Here is a 26,878-nt window from a genome sequence, read left to right as displayed (position 1 = left end):
AAAGTCCAAAAAAGGCATGGAATTTTTTTTTATCATTTCAAACAGGCCATGAATTTTTAAATGTGGAAAAACACTGGCCCAGGAAGAGACAGCTGCAGGACTGTCTTTGACGAGAGGATCCCCCGTGGGTTCCAAGCAGCGACACTCGCTGCTCAGAGCAGGCAGGTGGGGCCCGTCTCCCTGGGCCCTCACTCCTCAAATTGTGTCTCCATGAGGTTAGCGGCTTTTAATTACTGTGTCCATTATATGCTTGTACCCAGTTAGTTGCTCAGTTGTATCTGACTCTTTGAGACTCCATGGACTGTAACCCACCAGGCTCCTGTCCATGGGATTATCCAGGTAAGAATACTGGAGTGAGTTGCCATTCTCTTCTCCAGGGCATCTCCCTGATCCAGAGATTGAACCTAGATCTCCCGCATTGCAGGCAGATTCTTTAGCATCGGAGCCACCATGAAACTAAATTCCTAAATTTTCTCCAAAGGTTTTTTTTTTTCAGGTAGAAGTGAAGTTGCTCAGTCGTGTCCGACTCTTTGCGACCCTGTGGATTGTAGCCTACCAGGCTACTCCATCCATGGGATTCTCCAGGCAAGAGTACTGGAGTGGGTTGCCATTTCCTTCTCCAGGGGATCTTCCCAACCCAGGGATCGAACCCGGGTCTCCCGCATTGGAGGCAGATACTTTAACCTCTGAGCCACCAGGGAAGCCCCAGTAGAGCACATTGTTTATGGAATCTAAAACACACAGGCCTACAAAAGTCATTTTCAAGGTTACAAATATAGCAGGGTGCTGGGCCATGACAGGGCTGGAAAGGGACAGGGCGCAGGCAGCAGGGCTGAAGGGCAAAGGGAAAAAGGGAAGTGAGGACAAGTGACAAATCGAGGGCCTTACACGGGCCATGGGAGCGTGCTGGGTGCTAAACAGGAGCGAACAGCTGACATCTGAGACCCTTTAATTAAGCTAGCCTGGGGGCCTAGTTCCCTGGGCTAAAGGTGGGGAGGAAGACTTTCCAGAACGGATCTTAAAAACCCATGGGCCCACAGCTTCCGCCTCTGTGGGTAAGGATTTCCTCAGTGCCAGGATGCTGGGCAAAGGGTCCGTGCACTCAGCACATAACAAAATCTCCCCCAGGAAAGACTGTGGCATCACCAAAGCTCATCTCTACAGGCCCACTCTGGGCTCGAAGACAAGGGGCCAGGCTTGGGTGAGCCTTGCAACAGCCTGGACTGAGTCCTGGGGCCACTGCCTGCTCCCCCCAGTACCACCACCTGCAAGTCCCGTGTGCTGGGGGAGAAGTGCCTCCAGCCCCACCCGGCCTGGGAGAGGAAGGCCCACTGACCTTAAAGGTGTGCTTCCGGCTGATGTTGTCCGAGGGCTGCACCGCGGCCACCCGGAAGCTCAGGAGGGGCACGCTGCCCAGGACGCTCTCCTCCTTCTCGTCTGCCGAGGAAAGGAGTACTGAGCCGCGTGCGTGCCCGCAGGGCGGGCGGGGAGCGCAGCGCCTCAGCCTTTCAGTGATAAACACGAGCGAACCCCTGCTCCCCACCGCCTGTCTGTCAGGTACTGGGGCCTTCTCACAGCCACAGGAGAGACGCACCCCCTGGAGCCGGGGCGCTGGGGAGCGTGGCGGCCCTGCAGACACTGTTAGACTCGGGGAGCTCACATTCCTAGGAGCCACAGACGAGCACGTAAGAGCCGACATTTGGGAGTACTTGCAGTGTTCAAGTTAAAGCCTTAGACTTAACTCGCCCAACAATTCTACGAACGGTGCTGCATGACCTCCATTTTTATGTAGACAAGCAGGCTGAGGCACAGGAAGGTTACATAATTTGTCCAAGGTTATTTGAGTACAAAGTGGTAGACTGGTCCTTAGCCCAAGAAGTCTGACTGTCAAGCTAGCATTCTTAACCTCCCTCCCGCCCCCAGCGCCCCTCCAGAGAAGACAATCCCAGCAGTGACGCTTGGAACACATCATAATGGGGGGGTAGAGTGGACACTCGCATCTTCGCCTCCTCTGGGTGGCTGTCTCTAAGGTTCTCCCAGGCTCCTGGCAGCTTGCTCTGCTCTCCCCCGACTAGACTCCCCTCACTACAGTCCTGGAGTCTGCCCAGAAGACACACCCCTGCGTGGCCTCTGGCCCTCGGGCCGGGAGCAGGTGAACAAACAGGCTGTGGCATGACTCATCCCGGATCTCCGCAGGAGCCTGCTGGATCAGCTATCTAGTTCCCAGGTATCAGTGGGAGACTCACAGGGCAGGGGTGCTCTGTGAGGACCATGAGGTGGGGACTCACTGAGGCTATGCAAGAGCTTCCCCACTTCCCCGGGAGAGCACTTTATTCCTGGGGCTGGAGACTCTGTGAAGCCCCAGGAGGGTTCAGAGGTGCTCTCAGAGGGGTTACAGAATCCACAAGCCCCCCTCTCCCGCTTCCTCATCCCTACAAGACGCTCAGCCCCAGGTCCAGCCTCCTGTGCTGACCCCGCATGGTGCCGAGCAAGGGCTGGGCGGACGCGCAGGAGGGCTGGGGACCCGGAGCGTCTTCAGGAGGCTGAGGCTGTCTCCCCGGACGGGGTGGGCCCCACTGGGCTGAGTCCAGACCAGTGTTTAGGGGTCTCCTGAGAGCATGTGTCAGTGGAGAGCACCCCCCGTCTCTGCACGCCTGGAGCTCAGGGCTTTCCAAGGCTCCCCCTCACACCAGGCCCAGAGCATCTCCCCCGCAGAGACCCTGGCTTCCCTCCCACCTGGAGTTGCTGTCACTCTCTGGCTCTGGGGGGCCCTGCGTCCTGGGGCCCGAGCAGATTCCCTGCTCTCAGCCTCGGGGTTTCCTCTGTGACTGGACCTCACGTGCAGCCCCTTCCTGCTCTCTCCTCGGGACTCAGGAGCCTCGGTGCACAGTGGCAGCAGGGAGGGGTCCCTGGGTACAACCTTTGTGCGCCAGAGTTAATGATTCACTGAAGTGCCCCCAGGAGACCCAGAGAAATCGGATCCCTGCCGTTCCAGGGGCACGCAGGAGGAGACAGCCATCCCGTCTCCCTCTCTCCTCAGCGCCCAGGCGTCAGCGAGACAGGACTGTCGCTGTCATCAACCCTCACCAGTTCCCTCCACGCCCTCCGTGACATACTGCTGCCGTGCGCGCTTTAAAAATAACCTCCTAGAGGCCGCTGCACCCAAGTTACAAGAGTCTTACCCTCCTTTTTGAGGGGAGGGAAGGGAGAGTATTGGGGCAGGCAGAGAGGGCAGAAGCTGGGGGATAATCATTTATTCCACATCGACAGAGCACCTACTACGTGCCAACTACTGTTTTTGGTGCTGTGGATACAACAGTGAACAAAACTGACCAAAAAATCCTGCCCGCACAGACCGGATCATGCATTCCAGTGGGACAGGAAGGAGCTCAACATACACGGTCCAAGTAGCAGCTGACCTAGTGTGACCAGGCACCCTCCTCTTCTCCCTCCTTTTCCTCTCCTGCCCTCCTCACCCAGACTTCACCCTCTGTGATCTGACTGTCTTGTTCATACACCACACTACCCGTGAGAGCTGCCTGAAGCGCAGTAGGCACTCGGTAAAGACTGTTGAGCGTGAAATGAGCGAGTGAAAGTGTAAGCAAGTGAGCTGTCTTGTCTCACGGTCATGCCCCACTGGTGCCAGAGACCACAGAGGGGATGTGTGCACCCCTATGCACCAACATCCATCAGGTTGAGAGCCCCGTGACAGGGCAGAATAATAAAGAGGGGGCACTGGCTCTCGGCATCCCCTGCCAGCACCAGGGACAAGCTCACCTTTGTAGTAGAAGAGGCAGCGATCCACCAGGACGAACCAGCGCTTGTTCCATTGCTTAACTCCAGAGCTGGCCTGCAGGACATACGAGGGAAGAGACAGGAGGCTCTGTGAGCTGGGTGTGGCGAGGAGGGCCTTGCAGTGGAAAGAGGGCTGCGCTCAGTATAAGGACACCCTGCTTCTGGTTGTGGCTCTGTCACTAAGAAGGGCCAGCAACCCCCAAGAGGCCTCAGAGGCGGGGGCTGACATCATAGGACTGCCTGGGACCTTCCACTTCTGCGGTTCTGGGCCTCAGCGTCTCCCCCAGGGATGACAAATGCGGCAGCAGAGTCAGAAGGACTGAGCAGAAGGGCGGGCAGCGGTAGTGGCAGGGTCAGCAAGGAGAACTGGACCCCTCAGCTCGGAGGAGACGGCCTTCCCTCCGTAACAAGCGGGCCTGCCGCCCGAGCTGTAGGCTGTTCTCATAGGCTAGGGGGCCTAGTATATTTCAAAGTCTTCGCGTCTGCCCATCAGGAGACCTGGCTGGACTCCCAAATACGATGCTAATTTCTCTTTGTGATTTTAGGAAGATACTCGACCTCCCAGAGCCTTTATAAAATCAGGAGATTCGTTCACAGAAATACACCAAAATAGAACCTGGGAAAGACATAGCAAAGTATACATGGGCTCTTCTAAGTACAGAGAAATGACGGTATAAGGAGAAGGTGGCGTTGGGAGGGGCAGGATGGCGGAGGAGGCCTCACCTGCTTGAAGAGCCAGCCTGCCTTGGTGACCGGAGCACTGGGGTTCCGCTTCATGGAGTGGGAGCGCTTGCCGAAAGCGATGGCCTTCCGGGATGGCCGCGCGGCCTAGGGAGACAGACGCAGCCCGGCTTCACTCTCTGCCTCCTTCCCGCCCCGCCCGCACTCGGGGCTGCCCTTGACTGGAGAGGTCCCTCTCCAGAGCCACCCCGGGGACCCTCGGGTTAAGCAGCTCAGGTGAGAACCATGGATCTGTTACTAAGTCAAGGGCACAGGCTTTCAATTTTTTGACTCTTTTTTTAATCTCTAATGTGGGGCTCAAAAGAATAGTCCTACCTCTCTCACTGTGATGTGGTTTTTCTTAAGGAGAAAATAAGATTTTTTCCCCCATTTCACTTCCGGCCTATCCTTCTCCTACTGGCCTTACTCCTTACCTCTTTCACAGTGCTGTCTTGGACCCACTCAGTTGGAAGTAGATTCCCTACATCTCCATCCTCTCTGAGTCCTATTCATTCTGGAACATCCAGCATACCACAGTGGGTGTTCTCCTGGCTCCTTATTGTCACACGGACACTGCCATTCTTTCCCACATTCTGGCAGCAATCTCTCTCTTAAAGTACCACTGATCTTTCACTGCCCAGCCTTCCTTACCATAGTCAGCTCCTAGAGCACTCCTTCAGAGATGAAGGATTTGGATATCAGGCATCTGCTTTGTTCTAAGTCTTGTATCACAGTGACAATTTCATGGCTCCAATGGCCCATCCAGTGGCCTGGCTTTAAACTACCCTGATTCCTCAAGTTCAGAATCCTCCACTTCCACCCCAGCAACTCACCCCCATGGCAACACCTTAGACCTGGCCCGCTCCCAAGACTCTGTAACCAGCATCATCAACTCTCATACTCCCATCTTTCAACCTCAGCGTCCCATCCCCTGGGCTGTCTCACTCCATGACTCATCTAGACCAGTTTCTCTTTTCCACTGTGATCCCCAGCTCCTGAATGTCTCCCCTTTTTTTGTGATTCATCAGCTACCTCCTGGCATTGGTTGTCTTCCTATAAAGCCTAGGTTCCCTGGCAGGGGAGATCAACCGCACTCTCCAACACCCCATCCAGCGCCTTTCCTTGATCTTCTCTGCAACTCTAAATCACAGACTAATCAAATCGAGACGGGTCCCGCGCACCGGCCCACGGCTCCAGCACACCCTCAAGGCTCCCCTGAGCCCTCTGCCACCCCACCCTCCACGCGGCCTGATCCTCACCGAGAAAATGAAGGCTTCCTCAATTTCACACCCTTTTACCCAGAAAGTGATGCCCTTACCACTCTCCTTGTCTCCTTCCCTACAATGTCAAAGAAGAGGCATCTTCCTTCTTTCCAAGGCCATTGAGTCCAGCCAGCTGTCTCCTCTGAGACTTGCTTCATCTATAATCGCTCAACTTTGTCTTCATCTCTTCCTCCTCCACTGGCTTCTTCTCCTCGGCAAAGATGCTCTGGTCTCTCCATCTTGAATTATCCGTCTGTCTGTCTGTCTGTTCTGCCTCTCGCACACGCACACACCCTGCCTGCCCCTCCACCCACGGTCCACTGTCAGGGAACACCTGTCCTCCCTCCCGTCTCTTTCTCCTCAGGGACAGGGCGACTCCCCTCCTCCCTTTCCTCCTCAGCCTCCTCCGCCTCTTCTGAAATGGTCCCTGCGACGTCGCTGAACTCGGGCCGCGCGGTCCCTGACATTCTAGAACGCCAGCACTGAGCCTTGCTGTCCCCCGCAACTCTCCTCCTGGTTTCTGGGATGCCGCTCCTCACTCTTCAGTGCTGCTGTCCACGCCATTCTTCCCGAGCTCCGCCTCCAGTAAGTGCTGGTAGACTTCAAACTCACTCCTCTCCTCTCACCAAACACTGTCTGCATCACCTCGTCCACACCCATCGCCTCAGCTGCCAGCAAAGTGCTAAAAGCTCCCTAATCCTATCTAAGGCCCAGTCCCTTCGCTCACTAGCCATCCAGCCAGGGCTGAATAAGCGCAAAACCAAAGCCACCCCCTTTGTAACCAACCTTGCTCTTCTCTACTTCTGCATTTCTCCTCCAGGGACTGGACCACGGTCCACTCGGGCCTAAAGCTGCTGTCTGCGCCAGCTCTCAGCATCCCTCCACCCTCCACACGGGGCTGGAGGCTTTATCTGCTGAATGGTTTTCAAGCCCACTCTTTCCCCTCAAATGCTGCTGCTGATGTCGCCTCATGGCTTGTCATCTCTTCTTGCAATCTACCCTCTGCAACGAACTAACACTTTATTAATTACCCTACTCTTTCACTTAAAACTTCTCGCTTGCTCCATCATTTAGAAGAGAATTCCAGTCTTCAGCACAGAAAGCAAGGACAGGTCTACAAGATCTGGCTGGGCTGTCGCCCACTCTCAACAACTCTACCACACAGTCACTGGTCACGCCAGACTCCGAGTGGTTCTCTCCCGCCCGCTGAGGCCTTTCCTGGAAGGCACCGCTTCCATTACCCATCCTTCAGAGCCTAGGGCAGCGCCCAAGTCCACGGAACCTCCCTGCTTTCCCAGGGTGGCGCCACTCCCTCTTCTTTCCATCCTCCCAGTCTAGACTCTCTCACACTACAGCGGGACCGTGCGCGTCCCATCTCCCTCACTAGACTGCGAGCTCTCCATACAGGAAAATCTTCTGTTCATCTCATCATCACCAGAGCTTAGCAAGGTGTCCAGCTATCAATAAGCACTTAGTAAACACTTGTAGAAGGAAGGAAAGAAGAAACCAGGGTTTATCATAAAGTACCTCCCAAACTGGGAAGCGAAATTATTTTCTCTACTTTACTTGTAAAGACTCACACATAGGAGAGATTAGCTATCTGAACAAGTTATCCATCACCCTCAAAATATGAAAATCCTTAAGTCTCTCCCTTTTCTCTCAGTCCAACATCTGGCATAGTTTCACGGACTCTCTGCAGCCTAAAAGCTGCTCCCAGTAGCAGCCACTTCAGCCATTCCCCTGCCAACCCCTCAGTAATAACCTGGCCTTCTTATCTCTCTGCCACTGCTTGCCAGCAACCCTCAACCTTCAGTCAACGCAACTATCTGCCAGGCCGTAGTACTGCTGGAGAAGAACCACACACACCCATGAATCAGAGTCACAGGTTCCGTCTATGACCTCAGGTGACCCTTCAGTATTATCAGGCAATATTCCAAATGTCCCTTGCTGACCGCTGATCCTTGGATTTATTCTGAAGCCCTGCCCCCGATGCCCCTCTACCCACCCCACTCTTAGCAGAAAACCCGACCTCCTACTTTCCTGCAAAAACTGAAAACATCTGGTGGTGATGTCTTTAACCTCCTAGCCCCACCCCCGAGCTTCACACACCTCTCTATGCAGCCTCAGGAAGAGGCCCCCCCTGCCCCCCAACCAGGCTAACACCACCTCTGCAGAAACACATTGGCCACTCCCTTTCTCCTGAAACTATCTACTGGGCCATTTCCCTCCGGACCCTTAACATCGTGAAACAAAACAAAATGAACAAAGAAAACCTCCCTCCATCTTGCATATCTCGTATCTGCCACCCTCTGCCCCTCATTTCCCTTCATAGTTAAGTTTCTTTAAAAATATTTTTTTGAAATATTTCAACCACTAGAAAAGTAGGGACTAAATCACCACTACATGTTGTCTTCTTTCCTAATAAAGTCTGACAAATAGAGCTGAAACTCCCTTCGAGGCCCCTCCCTGACCTCACTGCCTTTTCTTCCTCCATGGTTATATGCTTGTACTGCAAGCTTATCTATAAAAATGCTGAATTATTTTCATGTTTGTACAGTTTACACAAATAACACTATAGTTTTCATATTTTCCAACTTGCTTTTTAACTTGACAGTGTTTTTAAGATTTACCCTTGTTCTACACCTAGCCCCAGTCCCTGGACTAGAGAGTCCTCCTCGCTATGGCTATGCCACCACTGCTGGTCTAGATTCTAACAAGAGCAGCTTGCGCCCCTCCAGCGCCCTGTGCCCGCCCTCCCATCTCCTCGTAAGCCCTCTCCGCGTGTTTCTGTCTTCTGCTCTCATCACACCACGGCGACTACTCTTGTCAGAGCCCCCAGCTGCCAGTGTTACTAAACCCCACGGACACTTCCAGCCCTTCTCTAACCAGACCTCTCTGCAACATTCTTCTGTGATTGTTCCTTTCTCCTGACACTCTCTTCCTTCCTCCCCCATTTCTGAGCACGCAGTTGCCATGTCCTTCATTAGTTATTCTCCTGCTGTCCCCCTAAGTCGGTGGTTTTCAGTGAGGCTGGGGCAGTTTTGTCCCAGGGGGGACATCTGACAATGTCAAGAGACATTTTTGGTCATCACGGGATGGGTGATGGGCATCTTGGGCGGAGGCCAGGGATGCTGCTCTGCATCCCGCAGGGAAAGGGCGGCCCCACACTGCAAAGAATGACCCAGACCCAGTACTAGCAGTGCTGAGGCTGAGACCCCTGGTTTAGATGTGGGTCTTCCACATGGTTCTGGTCTGAGCCCTCTTCCCTTCCTGGTCCCCGCCCCCTGCATCCCATCACCTGCTCTTTGGAACCTGCAAGGACAAGCAAGCAGCCTGATACATTTCCAAGGGTTGGCTGGGCTTACCCGGACACTGGGCCGCTCTGGAGGGACCTCAGACACCATGCTGTGGTTGGTTAGGTCACTGTTGGTGGTAGTTGAGCGTCTCCCACCTGCTTTATTGGACATGTCCAAAGCTGATCTGATTTCAAGTTGACCAGAAAAAAAGAGAGAGGCCGGTGAGAACCAGGAAACAACGGGTACTGCCCACCCCTTTCCCCACCCTGCCATTCACCATTCCAGTGTTCAGCACAAATCAGGGCCCCTTAGCAACCCGAGGGGTCCCCTCAGCTACTTCCACTGCCCTTCTGAGATTGTACACCAGGAGCTCTGCACATTCTCCTCTTCCTTTCCTGAAAAGTTACCTTAAAAACCTAGACCCATGACTCTGGGACCTCGTCTCCTTCTAATTTAAAAGACATGGTGGCCCAGTGGACATGAGAGACATTTAATTATCTTTTTTTCCTTTCACTAACCGAGCCAAGGTTCTCGTGGTCACAGCATGCTCTCACTAGCTCCTCAGACCCAGGTGAATGACATGCCAGCCTCAGACCTGTCTCACTCCTTGAGCTCAGCCCATGGGATGCATCAACCTGGGCCCTGCAAGGTTCCGGGAAAAGGGGCAAGAGTGTCAAGCCAGCTGGGCCTCAGAAGTTTCCAGGCCTCAGAACTTAGGTGAGTGACCCTAAAGTCTCTGCTCCCCTTTCTGCCCCTCATTCCTTCTGCTTCCCAGCTGCACAGATCACGGTGGTCAAGGATGCAAAGGCCAAATAGTAGGCAGGCAGTAAACATACATTTTCAAGTCAAACTTTTTGTTTTCCTCTGGAGCCTGGCCGGTCAGTGGGTGTAGAAATGTGTTCCGTCTTTCATTATGGCTGTAGAGGCAAGAGAGAGGAGCTGTGGTCAAGATGGAGAAGGCAGACACAGAGGCCCGAGCGTAGACGGGCCCTGGGCAGAGACGGGCACGGGGGCCTCCAGGAGCTTCTCACTCTGCCCTCCAGCAGGACTGAAAGTGCCAAGCGAGGGCTGGGCTGCAGGAGCGGCAGCAGGTCCGTCAGGAGGGGAAGCTGTCTTTCAACAGTGTTAACTACTTACTAGAGATCCCTAGGCTGGAACGAAGCCCACTTAACCCTTTCAGTGGCCATTCAGGGCATGTCTGTGGGGGGCGGGGAGGGGCTCCAGCGGTCAAGACTTGGCGTTCGGCGGGCACCCTCAGCAAGACAGCTCCTGCCAGGGCTCTGCATAAAACTGCTCACTCATCATTTGCTGAAAGAATTCTCTTGTGACCTTGGACCTCTTCCTCCCCTGTTCTATCTCTTTCTTCACATGAAAGAAGAGATCCAGGGGTTCCATTCTTGAGCTCGGGCTGGGCCCCGCTCACTCCGAGTCCAGGACTACCTGATGTAGCTGAGCCCTCAGGAGTCCAGCGTTGGAGGTGACCACTGGCTCAGCAGTCACGTCTGACTAACGGATGCTGTGAAGACGGCCCACGGAAGCAGAGGGAGACCTGGGGTTGGGGGGCGGGCTCTGTGCCCAGGCCGGTGGGGCTGTATGGGGAGGCCCTGCTGTGGCTCTTCTGGCTGACTGTTAGGAAAGTTCCCTGGGGGTTCGGCAGAGACAGGGGAGGAAGGGCAGCCGATGGAACTTAGAGAGGGGCTGGTGCAGAGCGTCTAAGCCATAGTAGCACTCATTTGAGAAGATTCTGGTAAGAAAATGGTAGGAGATTCAAGCCTGCAGCCAGTGGGGGCGCTGGGAGAATTTTAAGGTCTTCTTTACCTACCCCTCTTGAGAGAGACTGTGAGAGCCCAGACATGCCCAATCCACCCCCAGAAGCTGGTGTCTGCACGGAGCCCACGGAGGCTGCATTGGGGCTTGTGGGTCTGAATACCAGGCCACCAAGCCCTCCCACAGGGAAGGGCCCATGCTCTGCTTGGCAAGCGGCAGGTCAGCTAGCAGGGGGAAGAGACCTCAGGACGTCCCTTCAGCTGCATGAGAGAAGTAAAGTAACCTTTCGGAGAGCTGCTTTCCATAGTCTGGGACACTTCCCAGCCCTTAAGCTGTCTGCTGAAGCTAAAGGTAATATCAGCCGGTGTTTTCTTCAGCTTCCAAACCAGTCATGTTCAGATCAAACCCAAAGACCCATGGTAGATAGAAGCCCAGTGGGCAGTAGCTACAGCCTATGTGGAAATCTGGGCTTTGCAGCCTGGGCTTACCAGACGGGACCCTAAGTCTGGCCAGTGTCAGTTAGCCTGGGTTCTAACTCTAGCACATTGATAACCCGCTTTCTGATTCTCAAACTCTATTCCTCACTTTGTCCCAGGTCTGGTAAGGATGCTCTCCTCAGCTTAACCACAGGGGATCTCGGGAAGGGACAGCAGTTGTTTCCAGTCACCCACATGCCTGGCTCTGCCCCGTGGAGGGGGTGGGGGGCAGGCAGGCTGCAACAGCTGAGATCCTTGAGGCACCAAGGCCTCTGCTATTTCCCAGCTCAGATCACCTACCCCCCGACACTCTCCCCCAGTCATGGCCTTCAGCCCACTCTACTGTACACATTCCCTGTGATAACTCTGCTGGAATCTTTCTTGCAGGCACTGGTACCGACAAACAGACAGACAAAGACACACACACATCCCGAAGCCACATGGAGTTTGCTGTCAGCCGGCACAAGTCTTTCAGAGGACACTGAATTCTTTCTGCCCTAGACTCTCCTACCCAGCAACCCCGACAGATGACGTCCTCACCCGACCCCGGCACTACCAACTTCAAAACAGCGTCCCCTTCACAAGCACTGCAATGCAGCAACCACTGACCTAACTACTCTGATCTCCAGGTCACACGGGGCGGGCCCCTCACTGTGACGCCCCCAGAGCCAGTGACCTGCCAATTCAGCTCTCACTTCACCTGGCTCACAGTCCACTGCAGAAACCCTACCTGACCCGTCGATCAGCTCGAAACTTCAGCATCTTTTTGGCAGCTCTGGCCCCTGTGCGGCAGCCTCAGAGGACCCAGCAGCCAGCCTGCTCGCAGCATCCCTCTGAGAAGTGCGTCCTCCGGTCCCGCTCGCCGTGCCGGCCGGGCTCCAGCGTGTGGTGGCAGCAGGCACTGCTGGTTCCCTCCTCCGGCTCCGGCTCCGGGGAGGGGGAGGGCCTCTCGCTGGGGTGGCAGGGGTGCCCGGCTGCCCTAGGGGGCCTGTGGCTTCCCAGCATTCAATCGGAATGCTGCTGGGCAAAGCGCCGGGGGCAGGATGAGTGAGTGGGGGATGACAGCCTCAGCTCAGGTCCCCAAGGAGAAACGGCGAACGCAGGGAGATGGAGCGGACACACAGCGCAGGTGTACCACTCCTGGGCAGTCTGACCTCCTGGTGCTAAGCACGCGGAGTCGCTGGGGGGTGGAGGAGTCCGGGCTGCATCCCCATCTGCACGGCAGACACCGCGCCAGCCTGCCCTGCCGCCCCGCCTCCTGGCCCAGAACACAGGCCCTCGGGCGAAACCCACTCGCTTCAGAGAGACCCTTCTGAGTCCGTGGGCACAGGGCTAAACGAAGCTCCGGATTCACTGCGGCTGCTGTGCCATGCTGATGCCGGCAGCGGAGACGGCTGGGGTCTCCTCTCTCTGCTCTCAGCCTGCCCAGTCTTCTTCTGTGCAGACAGAAGCATGGTGAACGAGGCTTTTCCGCGGCGTGCCCCTACGTGACCCCTCCAGACGCCGCCCCAGGCTGTTGCCCAGGTCACTCACCCTCCGCCTGGGGCGGCCCAGCAGATGAGCAAGTGAAGCACGTGGCGTGGGTGTCGTGGAGCCAGAGCGGGTGGTGATGACTTACTTCTTTGCTCGGGTGAAGTGGCAGAAAAGCTTCTTCCCGAATCTTATTAGGAAGAGGGTAGTAAATGGGGCTCAAGGCAGGGGGTGGGGGGCCGTCATGTGTTAATTTTTGTAAATCTGCCCAGATGCGATATGATAAATCCCAGCTGGAGACTGTCAGATCTGCTTGGGGCAAGGAGGTTTGCATCGTTGTTAGCTACTCTGTGAACTCTCCAGAGATTGAAGACAGTCACATCTCCTCTTTTCCTGATGTCCTCCATGTCTTAAAATGCAAGGGCCCTCCATGCAAGGGGCTTCTGACAGTCATCTCTTCCAAGCCCTGCCACCAGTAGGCTTGCTCTGCAATGTCTCAGTAAGTGCCTTGGCTGTTTGTGAAGGGTTTCAATAAAGGATGCTCCAGACCCACCATTATGTTACACTGATTGAGATGTTTTCTTTTTTTTTAGAGATGTTCTTTTTTGATATCAAATTTTAGTTTCTCTAGCTTTGGCTATTGTTCCATTTTTATCTTCAGATGACAGAATCCTTTCTGACCAATGTGGTTCCTTTCAGCAGCACCAGGCATTCTGTTGACATCACAGTCTGTTGTTGCAGCAATTTTGTGATGTCAACAGACACTGAAAGGGAGGAGCTAATCTAACTGTTTGGTTTGAAGACAGAACCCAGTCAGAGAACAATGCAATCAGTGAGTAGAAAAGACAACATTATTACTTAACCCGTGATGAGACAAGCTGGTCGGATATAGCTGGGGCTGATATTTAAGCAACTAATCCTAAATCCAAAAGGTCAATATATTCAGCCATTTAGTGGTGCTTCTGCAAATGCTTTATCCTGATGACAAGTGGCTTCACGTTGCAAATCCACCTCTCCCTGTCCCTAAGCCAGTTCCTGGAGCCCCGCTGTGGTCATGGCGAGCTGGGCCTTCTCCCAGAGCCTGCTTGGGATCTCTGCCTGTGCACAGTAGGTCCCAATAAATATTTGTTGAATGAATAAGTGAATGAATGAATGAACAAAAGGAACTCCCTATGCTCTGATTTCATTTTTAGCCAGCTGCATCTGGAGTCTGACACTCTATTACCAAGGGCTCCCTCATCTTTGCTCTCTCTTAAAGTTAATTACTTCCTCTCCGTGAGAAGAGCTCTGTCTCTGCCCCTCATCCCCTCACTCAGCTTCCCTGCCGGGCTCCCCCTTGACTATACAGCTTGGCTTTGATCCATCTTCATTAGGAAGGGAAGAAAATTAAGCTCACATGCACAGGAGGAGGTGTTGAGCTGCACTGAGAAATGAGGTTTCTTCCACTAGAAGGCAAAAATGTCCCTTTCCCCTTCAAGTTGAGCTCAGGGGCCTCCCATAGCCTTTGCTTAACTTTGCAAGTTAAATGACTTCTCCTGCCTAGTGAAGATAGCGCAGGCAGAGGGACAGAGGCTCAAGTGTTTCCCCTGTCTGTTGAGAGCTCTGCAACCCTCAGGATTACGTGAGCACACAGAATACCTGACTGGAGTTTTTCTTTTTCCTTTGCTACTAAACTACACTGATGACAGTTTTTCATTAGGTTAGACATCAGGAGGAACTTACCAAGTACTGAACATTATTAAAAAAGGGAAGGAAAGACAGGTAATCAGTTTTTTTCTTCTCTCCTCTTTCCTTTCTTTTAGGACGTCAAAGGCCTCCATTTCTCAAGGACAAATGGTTATGATCTACCTCTAAATGGACTGCTCAAATTCCTCCCAAGGGAAGGGGGACTCTCAAGCAGTAAAGGGGGCAGGAGCATCCCTAAACTGCTGAGTTGCCCACCAGGTGGTCCCCTCACCCACTACACCTACCAAGGTGGCCCCAAGGGCCATCAGTGAAAAGAGAACTGGAAGGACTGATCTTTCAGTCTAAGGTACAACACGAGAGAGGTTTCTCTGGCCCGTGTTCTCTCATGTGCAAAGGAGGTACTTTCTATTTCTATGAAATAATAACTAGAAACTTTCAAAATGTGAAACATTTAATATATAAGACATAATGACTATATTATTCTGCTTAAAAACAAATCAAGATATATGCTGAGTACTGGAGCTAGAAAATGAAAACCACAGTCTCGGGCTTAAGATGGCTGTGAACGTTGCAGGGGCTGGCATTCCAGAAGTGCCAAAACCAGTAAGTTACAAAGAAAAGAGACAGAGCCTCTCCCTTTTCTAAGCATTGTCCCTTCATCTAGTTTGGGCTTTTCCACAGTTCAAGAGACACCTGCAGCCTCTAAGTGCAGATGCTAGTGACAGCATCACTACGGAGTTAACTGTGTGCTGACCGATCTCCAAACAAACTCCCCAAGAATCTGCATCTCTCCGAATGATACCTGGCACTATGCAGTCAAAAGCAGCAAAAGCAACCCAGATGTTCAGGACCCTTTGCAGACATGCATGTTCACAGACGTGTACACACACATGCACACACACACGCACTCAGAATGGACAGCTCCCACCGTGATAAATACTGAACGAGAGAGATACATTCAACTCCTTCCACCTTGGGCTCCTCTTGGTTACTTGCAAAACACCAAGCTGCTGCAACCCCAGAGCTCCTGAGAATGAGTGCCAGCCAGGTTTTTCCATCCCAACAAAGCTCTGGCTTTTGGCCTTACAGCTCATTAGATGGAGAGAGGACTGCGAGGTGAGGTGAGTGGGGAGGAGGGCTGCCACAGCCCACCCCTCCCACTTCCTTCTTCCCCCAGCTCGCAAATTCCAAGCTGAGGCTGTCCACTCACAGGAAAATTTCTGCAGCCTGCAAAGGAAGTGAAGGTTGGGCTCCCGCTCTCCACTTCCCCTCTGGATGTCATCATCATTTCAAGGAGCTTGATGTGCTCCACTTTTCTGTCCCAATTAAAAACCAACTTGGTTCACATTCCCAACAATCCTGATGTGCCTGATTCCTGAGGTTCCCCCCTCCCACCCACCCCCGTCATTCCTAGGAAAAAATACACTTCCCTAGCCAAGCTCTCCCCACCCAAACCCCTCTGGCTCTCCCGCCTACTGCAGCCATACAAAGAGGAGGCCTAAGGGGGTCAGACCTGGCGGCGCCTGTAGGTACTGCAAGGGGGAAAGGCACCTTCACGAGACACTGGGTCTTTTCCAAATGCTGCCAACGGATCAAAACAGCGGTCCTGCAGTCTCGGGGGACACAGCTGTCGGCCCTGTACTTGCACTTGCTCCCTTCTGTCCTCCCTGCCTTTGCTCCAGCCTTCCTCCTGTGCACGGTCATTTCCAGAACGGCAAGATGAGAGTGTCTTCCCCAAGTAAGCTCGGAACATGAGAAAAGCTGGCTACTGGGCTGAAGGAAGTAGAGAGGACGGAAGACCCGGGCTTGCTCTCTCCCGCTTACCTCTGCCTATCCTCATGGCCCCGTCACTGCCCCAGAGTCAGAACGCCTTTCCTCCCCTGTCATGATCACACATGGAACACTGGGGCAATTTTGACCTGAGGTTGGCCCCTGGCTCAGTAGCCAGGGGATCAAAGTCACAAATCAGGGCTCCAGATCCAGGCTTCCTCCCTGCCATCCTATGTGGATGTCCTTCCCTGGTGTCTCCTGTATAATCGCCTGGGCCTGGACATCCCTTTTACTTCCAGAACAGGAGGTAGGAGAGCCTACAAGTGCAGGTAAGGGAGGAGAGTCAGGGCAGTGCTTCACTACGGGTATGTGAGCGCGTGCGCGTCTCCCCTGAAGGAGGATATGGCAGCCCGCTCCAGGATTCTGGCTGAGATAACCCCACGGTCAGAGCAGCCTGATGGGCTACCGCCCACGGGGTCACAAAGACTCAGACACGACTGGGCACACGACACTTTGCTGTGTGTGTGTGGGTGCGTGCACGTGTGTCTCAGTGGGGTGTGCGTCTGGCAGCGGGGAGTACTCGGGAAATTCATGGGGAATCTTCACGATGATCTTCTGTCTCAACTTGCATCATCTTATCTTCAAACTGATTATTTTACTTTACGGACCTCCATTTGTCTTCTGAAAAATAAACAGGGTGGATATTCAGCCTAACCATGCCTCTTCCATATTAGTTGGTAAAGGGCTACTCTTCCAATGAGGAAGAATTTCAGTACTTTCATAGCTGGCCCTCCCCTCCTCTGTGTGATCCAGAAATATCTTAGGGCCATCCAGGACTCCAGGCCAGTGTCCTTTCTGGTTGATAAATTATTAAATGTCATTCCTAGGATGACCGCTGCTTCACTGTCTGAACACTGACAGCCCTTTCAGGTGTTAAAACGATGATTCTGGTCTCAGAAGTTGTCTTAGTACAACATTGTAAAGCAACTGCCCTTCAGTTAAAAAAAAAAAATCCTATGATAAACCATAATAGAAAAGAATATTTAAAAAAAAGAATGTGTGTATAACCAAATCACTCTGCCATATAACAGGAATGAACAACATTACAAATCAACTATACTTCAATAAAAATAAATTTAAAAAAATAACAAAATAGAAGACTAAAAAAAGAAGCTGTCTAAAGCAGGTTGGGAGGTATTCTCCCTCCGTACACCGTGACCCAACTTGGAGAACTGGGGCAACCTGGCTCCCCGGCTCCTCATGCTCCTTGTCCCCGTCCTTCTGGCTGTCCCCGCTGAGGGGAGAAGAAATGAAGGCAAACCAGGGGTGCCCGTGGTCCAGGTCCACGTTTTCCCTCTCTCAACCTCCCCCGGGGCCCCCGCTAATCCAGACAGAACAGAGGGAAAGGGCTCCAGTCCCCTCCCCTCAGCCTCCAAGCTGCTTCCCCCGATGGTCAGCAACGGGAAAGAGTCCCCAGAGGAAAGAGCAGGGCAGTAATTAATTACCTCCCCTTGCCCGACAAGCGCTGAGCCGAACCCCAAAGCCCTACTCTCCAGACACTGAGGCAGCCCAGCTGCTGCTTCCAGGCCTCCAGAAGGTCGCTGGAACCAGCCCTCCCCCTTCCTAGCTCGGCAGCTTTGGTCCTGGCGTCCCGCAGACAGCAGTCACACCACCCACCCCAAGGGAAGGAACTGTACCAAGTGAGTGAGTGCAGAGTAATGCAGCTGGGCTGGCCCCCTCCTTCCACACCCTGAAAAGCTGCAAATGCCTCCTTGGCGCCCAATCCAGCAATCTGCAAGGGCCAAGCTGTTTCGTGCCTCAGTTTCCTCATTTTAAGAATGAGTGGCGGCCTGTTTAGTGGTCCACTGTGCTATGCTTAAATATCCTACCAGACTAGACAGCAGAGGAATAAAGGCGATGATGCTCTGAAGGGGTGAACACAAGGAAAACATTAAACTCACAAGGTCTCTGGTCCTTGGCCTGGGAGCAAGGCAAGGTCCATGCAAGTCAGGGGAGCTGAGATTCATTGCCTCAGCTATAATAACAAGGGGCATCCCTTGTGGCTCAGCTGGTAAAGAATCCACCTACAATGCGGGAGACTTGGGTTCGATCCCTGGGTTGGGAAGATCCCCTGAAGAAGGGAACGGCTGCCCACTCCTGTATTCTGGCCTGGAGAATTCCAGGGACTGTATCATCTGTAGGGTCGCAAAGAGTCGGATACGACTGAGTGACTTTCACTCACTCACTCACTCACTCATAGTAACAAGAGACACAAGACAAAGTTCGCATCTCCTTGGTTGTCCCCAGTCCCCGCACGTCTCCAGCCTGAGCTCCTCACCTCCAGGAGAGAAGAGGGAGACAGCCTCGTGATGCGGGAGGAGGACTCCGGCTCCGCAAGGCCCGCTGCAAGAAGGCAGCGAGGAAACTCACAGCCCCCCGCTGCAAACCCCTGAGGGCCACAGGTCCGGGGACTGTGTGTGACGTGGGGTGGGAGGGGCCCCAAAACGTCTGCCTAGTGCAGAGGCGTGCCGGGGCAGCCACACACAAACCGCTCACAGCCTGGGCCTTCGGCGTCCCTGTGCCCTGGCCGGCACCTCACACCCGGGGAGCGGACGGCCGTCTGGTGGGGTGGCTGCGATCTGTCTGGCCAGACCTGTGGCCAGCGGTCTGCCCACGGCGGAGGACGGGGCGTGCTGCTTTGCTCCGGGAGGCTGAGCTGGGAGTGAGGTAGGAGAGCTCAGCTGTGCACCGGGGGTCCGACAGCCGGGCTCTGCCCACTCCCGGAACCGGGACAGCAGAGACACAGGTGGAATGTGGGAAACTCTGAACATCTCCTCCTGACGGGAGTGAGGAGTCTGGAACTTCCCATGGACTCGGGGAGCTCGCGAAGGGCTTGGAAGAAAGGGCTCTCCCAGATTGCTGTCTGCTGCAGAAAAGATACAAGAGGAGCTTGGGGACCAGGGCCACCAGGGGAACCAGCCAGAAAATGGCCATGCCTGGAGACAGTCACTGCTGTCTCCACCTCTGTGTGCTGAGAAAAATCACCGTGAGCTCCCCCGACATCCCAGAAAGAGAAAGTGAGACCTGGAAGGGAAAGAACTTAGAGAACTTTTGAAGACAGTTGTCACTTAAAAACAAAGAATGGCAGGCGCATGGCTATAGCTGACCAGTACTGACATCTCAGCTTTTCTGGGTCTCAGTTTCCTCATCTGGGACATGGAGTGATACCAAATTGCTCAGAGAATTAAAGTGAAAGTATTAGTCATTCAGTCATGTCCGACTCTTTGCAACCCCATGGACTGTAGTCCACCAGGTTCCTCTGTCCATGGGATTCTCTACGCAAGAGTACTGGAGGGGGCAGCCATTCCCTTCTCCAGCGATCAAACCCGGGTCTCCTGCATTGCCAGCAGATTCTTTACCACCTGAGCCACTTGGGAAGCCCTCGGAGGATTAAACAAGGTCACATATTTAAAGCACCTAGGATAACGCTCGGCACAGACAGTTGCTCAGTCAGTGGCCGATGTTATAAACATTAATAAGATAAAAGAATAAAGTAAGACAAGGAGCACAATCCCATCCATTTCAGTAGCCACTAGTCATATGCAGCTATTTACATTCTCATTAATTAAAATTAAATAAAATTAAAATTTTGGTTCCTCAGTCAGGCTAGCCACAGTCTGCTGTGGCCTGAGAGCCACCGCAGCTAGAGGCCACCACATTGGATGGGAAAGCTGGAGCATGTTCTACCCCGGTGGGTATTCCGCTGGGCAGCACTGGGCTAGATGTTCTTTAAGCCATCTTCCAGTTCTAATAATTATCTAATAATTCTATAAAACACGTAACTCCAAACCAGCCTGTCCTTCCACCAGCTGACCTGGGGTCAGTGACCTCAGGGGAGGGCAAGTTCTCTTATAGCCCTAAGCTAAGGAAAAAAGAAAAAGGAAAAGGAAATCTGTTGCCGACAACAATAACAAAAAGTTAAACATCTAAAATCAAAGGATACATCTGAAAGTCCAATCAAAATTAATGTGGATATCTATCATTTTAAATTAGATGCACTAAGACTCCTCCAGGGTTTGAGAATATTGTTACTAACAGCCCTAGTGGGCGCAGGCCCTGGGAGAGGCAATTGAGAAAGGTTACAGAGAGGATCACGGAGACTGGCAGAGAGAAAAGAGCAAGGAACGGCCCCTCCTCTTGCCTCCTTCTCCTTCTTGGATTGGCCAGCTGCTAGTGAGGCTGGAGGTGGGGAGACCAGACAGCTTGCCTGCAGGGTCTGCCTGGTCCTGCCTCCCCAGTGCGAGGAGCCGTCGGCATAGGGCGGAAGAGAGGGAAAGGAACTGCAGGGAAGACAGCAGGCTCAGGGTCTTCCTTCCCTTGCACTCCCTGTCCCCACCCAGCCTGGAACCTGTGCCGATCCCAGGGGTACAGTCTGCTCTTAAACAAACAGCACCCGAAGCAGGTGCCAGAGCTGTCCATTGATACCTGGCTTAGAGCGGGGAGGGGAGAAGACTTCAGAGGAATGGGAGAGGTGTTCCCAGGCTAGACCCCGCCTGGAGCCCAGACAAGGGACAGAGGAGCTTGGGAAGAAAAGGGAAGTGGACGGGGGCACCCGGGGAGGGACACTGTGGGCCCCTGCCCTGTCCCCCTGCCATGCAGTAGCCTTGAAGGAGACCTAGGTGGGGATGCTGAGACAAGAAGACCCATGTGCTTTGGAGAGGACAAAAGGGATGCTGGGCTTGGTCCTGGTCAGGACGGAAGCCAGCCTTGGTAGGAACACCTGAGTAACAGGTGCGTCTACCTGTGCCTTTTGGAGCACCTGAACACCATCCCGATGCTGCTCCCTGTGGCTGGCCTGGGAATAGTGCAGCTACATAATTCGCAGGCCCCAGAGCAAAATAAAAGGCAGAGCTCCTTGCTCAAAAATCTTGATGTTCAGGACGGTGACAGGAGAGCATTAAACCAAGCCCTTCTGAGGATGCAGGGCCAGGCCAAAGGCTGCGTGCCCGTGAAGACTGCCCTGCCTGGGAACACTGACCGCTCTGTGGTGCTTCTCCTGGAAGTTTGAGGATGGAGAGCGGCTCGCCATCCTTGCGGCTAACTCTTAGCGTGAGGCAGAACCCCAGAAGGGGCAGCTCCTCTCCCAGTTCCTGCCTTCCCCTCTCTCTTGGCTTACATGCCCAGAAACACGGCTGCTGTCGCTCCCGCCCCGCTGGGTCTGGTAGCTGGCACCGCCCCCTTCTCGTGCCTGGTTTCTGTTTGCCTGTGGGCAGCTTAGCTGGAGGAAGCACCACAGCTGAAAGCCACAGGGTTGGACTTGCCTTATCTTTCAAACCTGCCTTCAAGACCGGCACAGGGAGCCCTCAGTTCCTACCCAACAGACCCCTCCAGGGCCGCCTACCATTACCATTATGTCATCGAACCTTTTTCCTCCCAAGACAGAGGCAGGGGACAAAAGCGCTCCTGGCTAAGAGGGGGGTAAAGTCAACATTTCTGCTTTGGAGACAAATCAGGCTTTCATTTTTTGTGCACGCATGAGTACACACACACAACATCAGCTGAGACAAGTCCGTCTTAGCACCTCCACCAACAAAGCCAAGAAACTCTTGTCCACATTCCCTGCACAAGTCTGACCTGACATGAGAACGTGCCTTGGTCAAAGAGCCCCAATATTTAGAAGGAATGAGGGCCCTGAGTTGGCAGTTTGGGGAAAGGGGACAACAGATATCTAAACCCAGAAGACTGGCTCTCTCTCTTCCTGGATTTCTGTTGCTCCCAAATGACAAACTTTGTCTTCTAATGAGCTGAGTGCCACGCCAACACTCTACTCCGCGCCCCCTCATGCATCCTGCCCCCACCTGTCCACACTTGACGTGCAGTACAGGGGATAAAATGCAGGGCACAGCTATGCCAGCCTCCTCTGGCTGAGCCCATGCTGCCTTCCTTCAGTGCTGGGCCAGGAAATGGCTGTGAGGAGGCCGACGGCACTTCTGCCCAGAGCTCCCGAGTCCCCTGCTCTGGAGACAATGGCTCGGGGGGGGCGCGGGGGAGCCGGGCTCCAGCTCTGCATGCAGGGGGGCACACAAAACCATTGTCTCTGCAGCGGGCAGACAATGACTTGTATTTCTGGCATCTGTGCCAAGTGGTTTACCCCCTTGGACTAAGAGAACTCTGAAGATTTCCTTCTAATAAATAGGAGTGATACTGAAACCTGGCCCCACGCTGAGACTGTGCGTCCAGTTGTAACAAAGCCCACTCCAGCTGATGTACGGGAATACCGGTGCTCCCTTACTTGCTCCAGAGCCACCCGGACAGACAGACAGCGAGACAGAGGCCCACTCACTCACCGGCTCTTCTCTGCGATGCCCTCTGCTCTCTCTGACTCCTTTCACACTCAGGAATAGGGAAAAGGCTCTCCTTTAACACTCATCAGGCCCCTGGTGGGTAGCAATCATTAACAGCCACACATGCGGACTGGCTTTAACCCCTTCGGTGCTGGCTGCCTCCAGCTGGCGGATGGCCAGCCCCGACCCCTCTTCCCAGCTCCGAGAAAGCGGGAACTCCTGCCTTGGTGCCTCCACCTGAGTAATGCCTCTGCATGTGCAGAGCAGGAGCCCTCCAGTCCCACCCAGGCTGCCCTGCCTGATTGGAGCGCACGGGCAACCTGAGGCGCTTGGTTCTGGCATGATGCCCAATTGGATGAGCCCACATTATGAAATATTTGCCTAGCAGGCCAATAGAGGAGCCAGGATCAGGGGGGAGGGGATGATATTTTTATTTATTCCTGGAGGAGAGAGAACAGACAAAGGTAGTCATAGCACGCCTAGCCCTGGGCCAGGAAACAGTGGGAAGGCAGGCTTCAGGTCAGTGTAAGTGCCTCTAGCCTCCCTGTCCAGGTAAAGGGCGGAATCCCGGAAGGCTTCTAAGCAACTGCAGTTCCTGACTGTTTAGCTAGAGGGTTTCTTTGCCTTAATGATTCCCTGACTCACCCAGGAGTTTGGAGCTAGGAACTGTAACAGAAATGAAAAAGGAAAATAACTTGACAGGCAAAGGATTGCTTGTATCTACACAAACTCTGGGGCACAGGTAATCTTTATATTTCAGAGTTGCAGAAATCATTTTTGCATCTTTGGTGGATGCAAAAGAAAGGTGGGCAGGAATGAGCAGAGACAAATCACCTCTTTTTCCCTTTAAAAACAGGCAACTGATTTGGGAAAATCTAAATCCAGCATAAAAGTATCTACATGTAGGATGTATGCAAATCTATGCAGATATGTGCAAATGAGCAGCTCCAAGCTTTTCAGAGTAAGTCCTTGCCAGGATTTTTCTAGTTTGAGCAAGAAATCAGGTAGTCTCCAAACCCTGTAACAGAGGATCTCACTGTAGGCTGTGGCATAAGGATATCAGTAGAGGAAGCATAGCATATAGGGCTCAATAAACATATTTATTGAACATTTGCCACATATAAAGCCTTGAAGGCGTCTCGGAGGGTTTTTAAACCACAATCATAAACATGATAGGCTATGCCGGAGAAGCTCAGTGCCCTCTCCGCTCGCCACAGTTAACATCCCCTCTTCCTTTCCGGCCCCAGTGGGCGGTGCCGCTCCAGCTCGTACCAGCCTGGGTCTAGTGGCTGCATCTCCTCTCACCACCCCTTGTCCTTGTCTGTCAGTAGTCCAGCCACTGTGGCTCAACAGCCTGGCTTAAATCTACCCTTTCTTATCTCCTGGACTGCCTTCCCAGCTGCCTGACGGCGGGTTGGGCCTGGGCTCTTAAAGGGGCTGCGCGCATTCCCAGCCTGCCCCGCTCACCCCGGAATACCCCCGGAAGCCTGGTGATGCGCGGAGTCAGGCTCATCATGCGGCTCCCTCCGCTCACGTCCTCGAGAGCCACAGCTGGCTGCAGGACCGCGAGAGTGCGATTAACTTAAAACGGGAAAGGACGCTGATGTTTTGGCCTGCTGTTGTAAATGCTCATCATATCATGTAAAAGCCCTGCATCTCAGTATTTAAAGGTTCCCACTCTGTGAAACTGAGTTTTAAAGGTGGGGGGCTCACAGTATAAAGTCAACACTGAAAAATCAGTTCTATCTCTATATACTAGTAGCAAACGGTGAAAAATTGAAATTTTAAAAATACTACATACAATGGGGTAAAAAATATGAAATGCTTTTGAATAAATTTGACAACAGATGTGCAAGACCTATATACCAAAACTGTAAAATACTACTGAGAAAAATTAAATAAAATCTAAATAAAAGGCAGATAAAATGTTTGTATGGAAAAGGAAATTAAATACTGTTAGAATATCAATTCTCCACTAATTTTCTTATTAGAGCCAATACAATCCCAATAGGTTATTTGTAAAAATTGATACTGGTACTCTGAAATTCATATAGAAATTGAAATTCACAGAGAAATTAAAAGGACCTGTAATAATCCCCCAAAATTTCAAAACGAAGAATAAAGTTAGAAGTCTTAGATTATCTGACTCCAAGATTAGAATCTACAGTAGTCAAGCCCATGTGGTATCTGCATAAAGATACATGTACAGATAAACTGAACAGAATAGAGTCTAGGAATAAACCCATTCATATACGGTCAGTTGGTTTTCTACAGAAGTATAAGGGCAATTCAATGGGGAAATGACAGTCTTTTCAGTACATGGTGCTAGACAAACTAGAGGTCCATATACCAAAAACAAAAACAAAATGCCTTGACTTTACCATTAAAAATTAACTTAAAATGGGCCAACGCCTAAAATGAAAAGCTTAAACTATAAGATTTCTAGAAGAAAACAGGAAAAAATCTTAAGTGGCTTTTGGTTTGGCAAATTTCTTAAATAAGACATAAGATGCACCAGTGTTAAACAAAATATCAAGAAATCAAACTTCATTGAAACAAAACCCCTAACTTTTCAAAACATGTTGTTACAAAAATAAAAAGGTAAGCCATAAACTAGAGAAAATATTTGCAAAGCATGTGTCATAAGACTTTCATCTAGAATATATAAAGAACTCTTACAACTAAATATCAAGACAGCAAAGTTAAAGTGAAAGTCACTCAGTTCTGTCCCACTCTTCACGACCCCATGGGAATTCTCCAGGCCAGAATACTGGAGTGGGTAGCTTATCCCTTCTCCAGGGGATTTTCCCAACCCCAGAATCAAACCAGGGTCTCCTGCATTGCAGGTAGATTCTTTACCAGCTGAGCTACCAGGGAAGTCCATTAATGTGCAAAAGATTTAAACAAACACTACACCAAAGAGGATGCTGCTGCTGTTGCTAAGTCGCTTCAGTCGTGTCCGACTCTGTGCGACCCCATAGATGGCAGCCCACCAGGCTCCACTGCCCCTGGGATTCTCCAGGCAAGAACACTGGAGTGGGTTGCCATTTCCTTCTCCAGTGCATGAAAGTGAAAAGTGAAAGTGAAGTCGCTCAGACGTGTCTGACTCTTAGCGACCCCATGGACTACAGCCTACCAGGCTCCCCTGTCCATGGGATTTTCCAGGCAAGAGTACTGGAGTGTGTTGCCATTGCCTTCTCCAACCAAAGAGGATACACTATGTCAAATAAAGTACAGGAAAACATGCTCAACATCATTAATCATCAGGGAAATGCAAATTGAATCCACAATGAGCTAAGACTACATACACCCACCAGAACTGCTAAAATTAAGACTAATCATACCAAATGTTGACAAAAATGTAAACGAACTGAAAGTCATACCCTGCTGATAAGGCTGTAAATGGTACTTCCACTTTGTTTACCTTTTTAAGAAACTGCCGAACTTTTCCATGCAGTTTAACATACATTGATTCCTAGGTATTTATCCAAAAGAAGTGAAAATATATGTCCACACAAATATTGGAACACAAATGTTCATAGAAGTTTGCTTGTAAGAGACCCAAACTGCAAGAAACTCAAATGTCCATGAACAGGAGAATATAATACGTATACCATCCATACAATGGAATATGACTCAACAATAAAAAGAAATGAATTATTGATAAACATAACAACATAGATGCATCTGAAAATAATTGTGTTGAATGAGAGAAGCCAAACTCCCTCTCCCCAAATAAAAAATGTACACTTTATGATTCCATCATACAAAACCCTTACAAAGGTCAACTAATTTATAGTGGCAGAAAGCAAATCAGCAGTTGTATGGGGATGGGGTAGACCGAAGGATTTCAAAAAGGCAAGAAGAAACTTTGGGGAGTGATAGATACAGGTGTACTATCTTAATTATAGTTACAGCTTCAAAAAAATGCATCAAATTTTACCCCATCAATAGTTATCATAAATCAACTGTACTTCTATAGTGAAGTGAAGTTGTTTAGACATGTCTGACTCTTTGCGACCCTGTGGACTGTAGCCCACCAGGCTCCTCCATCCACGGGATTCTCCAGGCAAGAATACTGGAGTGGATTGTCATTTCCTTCTCCAGAGGATCTTCCTGACCCAGGAATCAAGCCCAGGTCTCCCACATTGCAGGCAGACGCTTTAACCTCTGAGCCACCAGGGAAGCCCTATAAAGCTATAAAAAAGAAAAGTCTTCAGATGAGACATTAAAAAAAAAACCACTTACCCCCTAGGCCTCATCCACTATGTTTTATGCTGTGATGGATCTGG

The 26,878-nt window shown here is 51.9% G+C and overlaps 1 protein-coding gene across 19 annotated transcripts in view; it reads right to left on the bottom strand.

The window, feature by feature from the left end:
• Positions 1–26,878, bottom strand: part of PLEKHA6 (pleckstrin homology domain containing A6) — a 133,459-nt gene that overhangs the window by 33,495 nt on the left and 73,086 nt on the right. For 16 of the 19 annotated variants that reach the window (XM_043485001.1, XM_043485008.1, XM_043485012.1 and 13 more), the window contains 5 exons: positions 9,910–9,990; positions 9,143–9,257; positions 4,519–4,623; positions 3,778–3,850; positions 1,337–1,437 (listed from right to left, as the gene is read on the bottom strand). In XM_043485001.1, coding sequence (XP_043340936.1) covers positions 1,337–1,437; positions 3,778–3,850; positions 4,519–4,623; positions 9,143–9,257; positions 9,910–9,990 — 475 coding nt within the window. The other 3 variants (XM_043485011.1, XM_043485005.1, XM_043485004.1) reach the window with 3 other exon arrangements.

Source organism: Cervus canadensis, chromosome 13 (assembly GCF_019320065.1).
Source record: "Cervus canadensis isolate Bull #8, Minnesota chromosome 13, ASM1932006v1, whole genome shotgun sequence".
Lineage (NCBI taxonomy): Eukaryota > Metazoa > Chordata > Mammalia > Artiodactyla > Cervidae > Cervus > Cervus canadensis.
The sequence above is the reverse complement of the archived record's forward strand: the minus strand, read 5'-3'. Positions and strand labels throughout refer to the sequence as shown.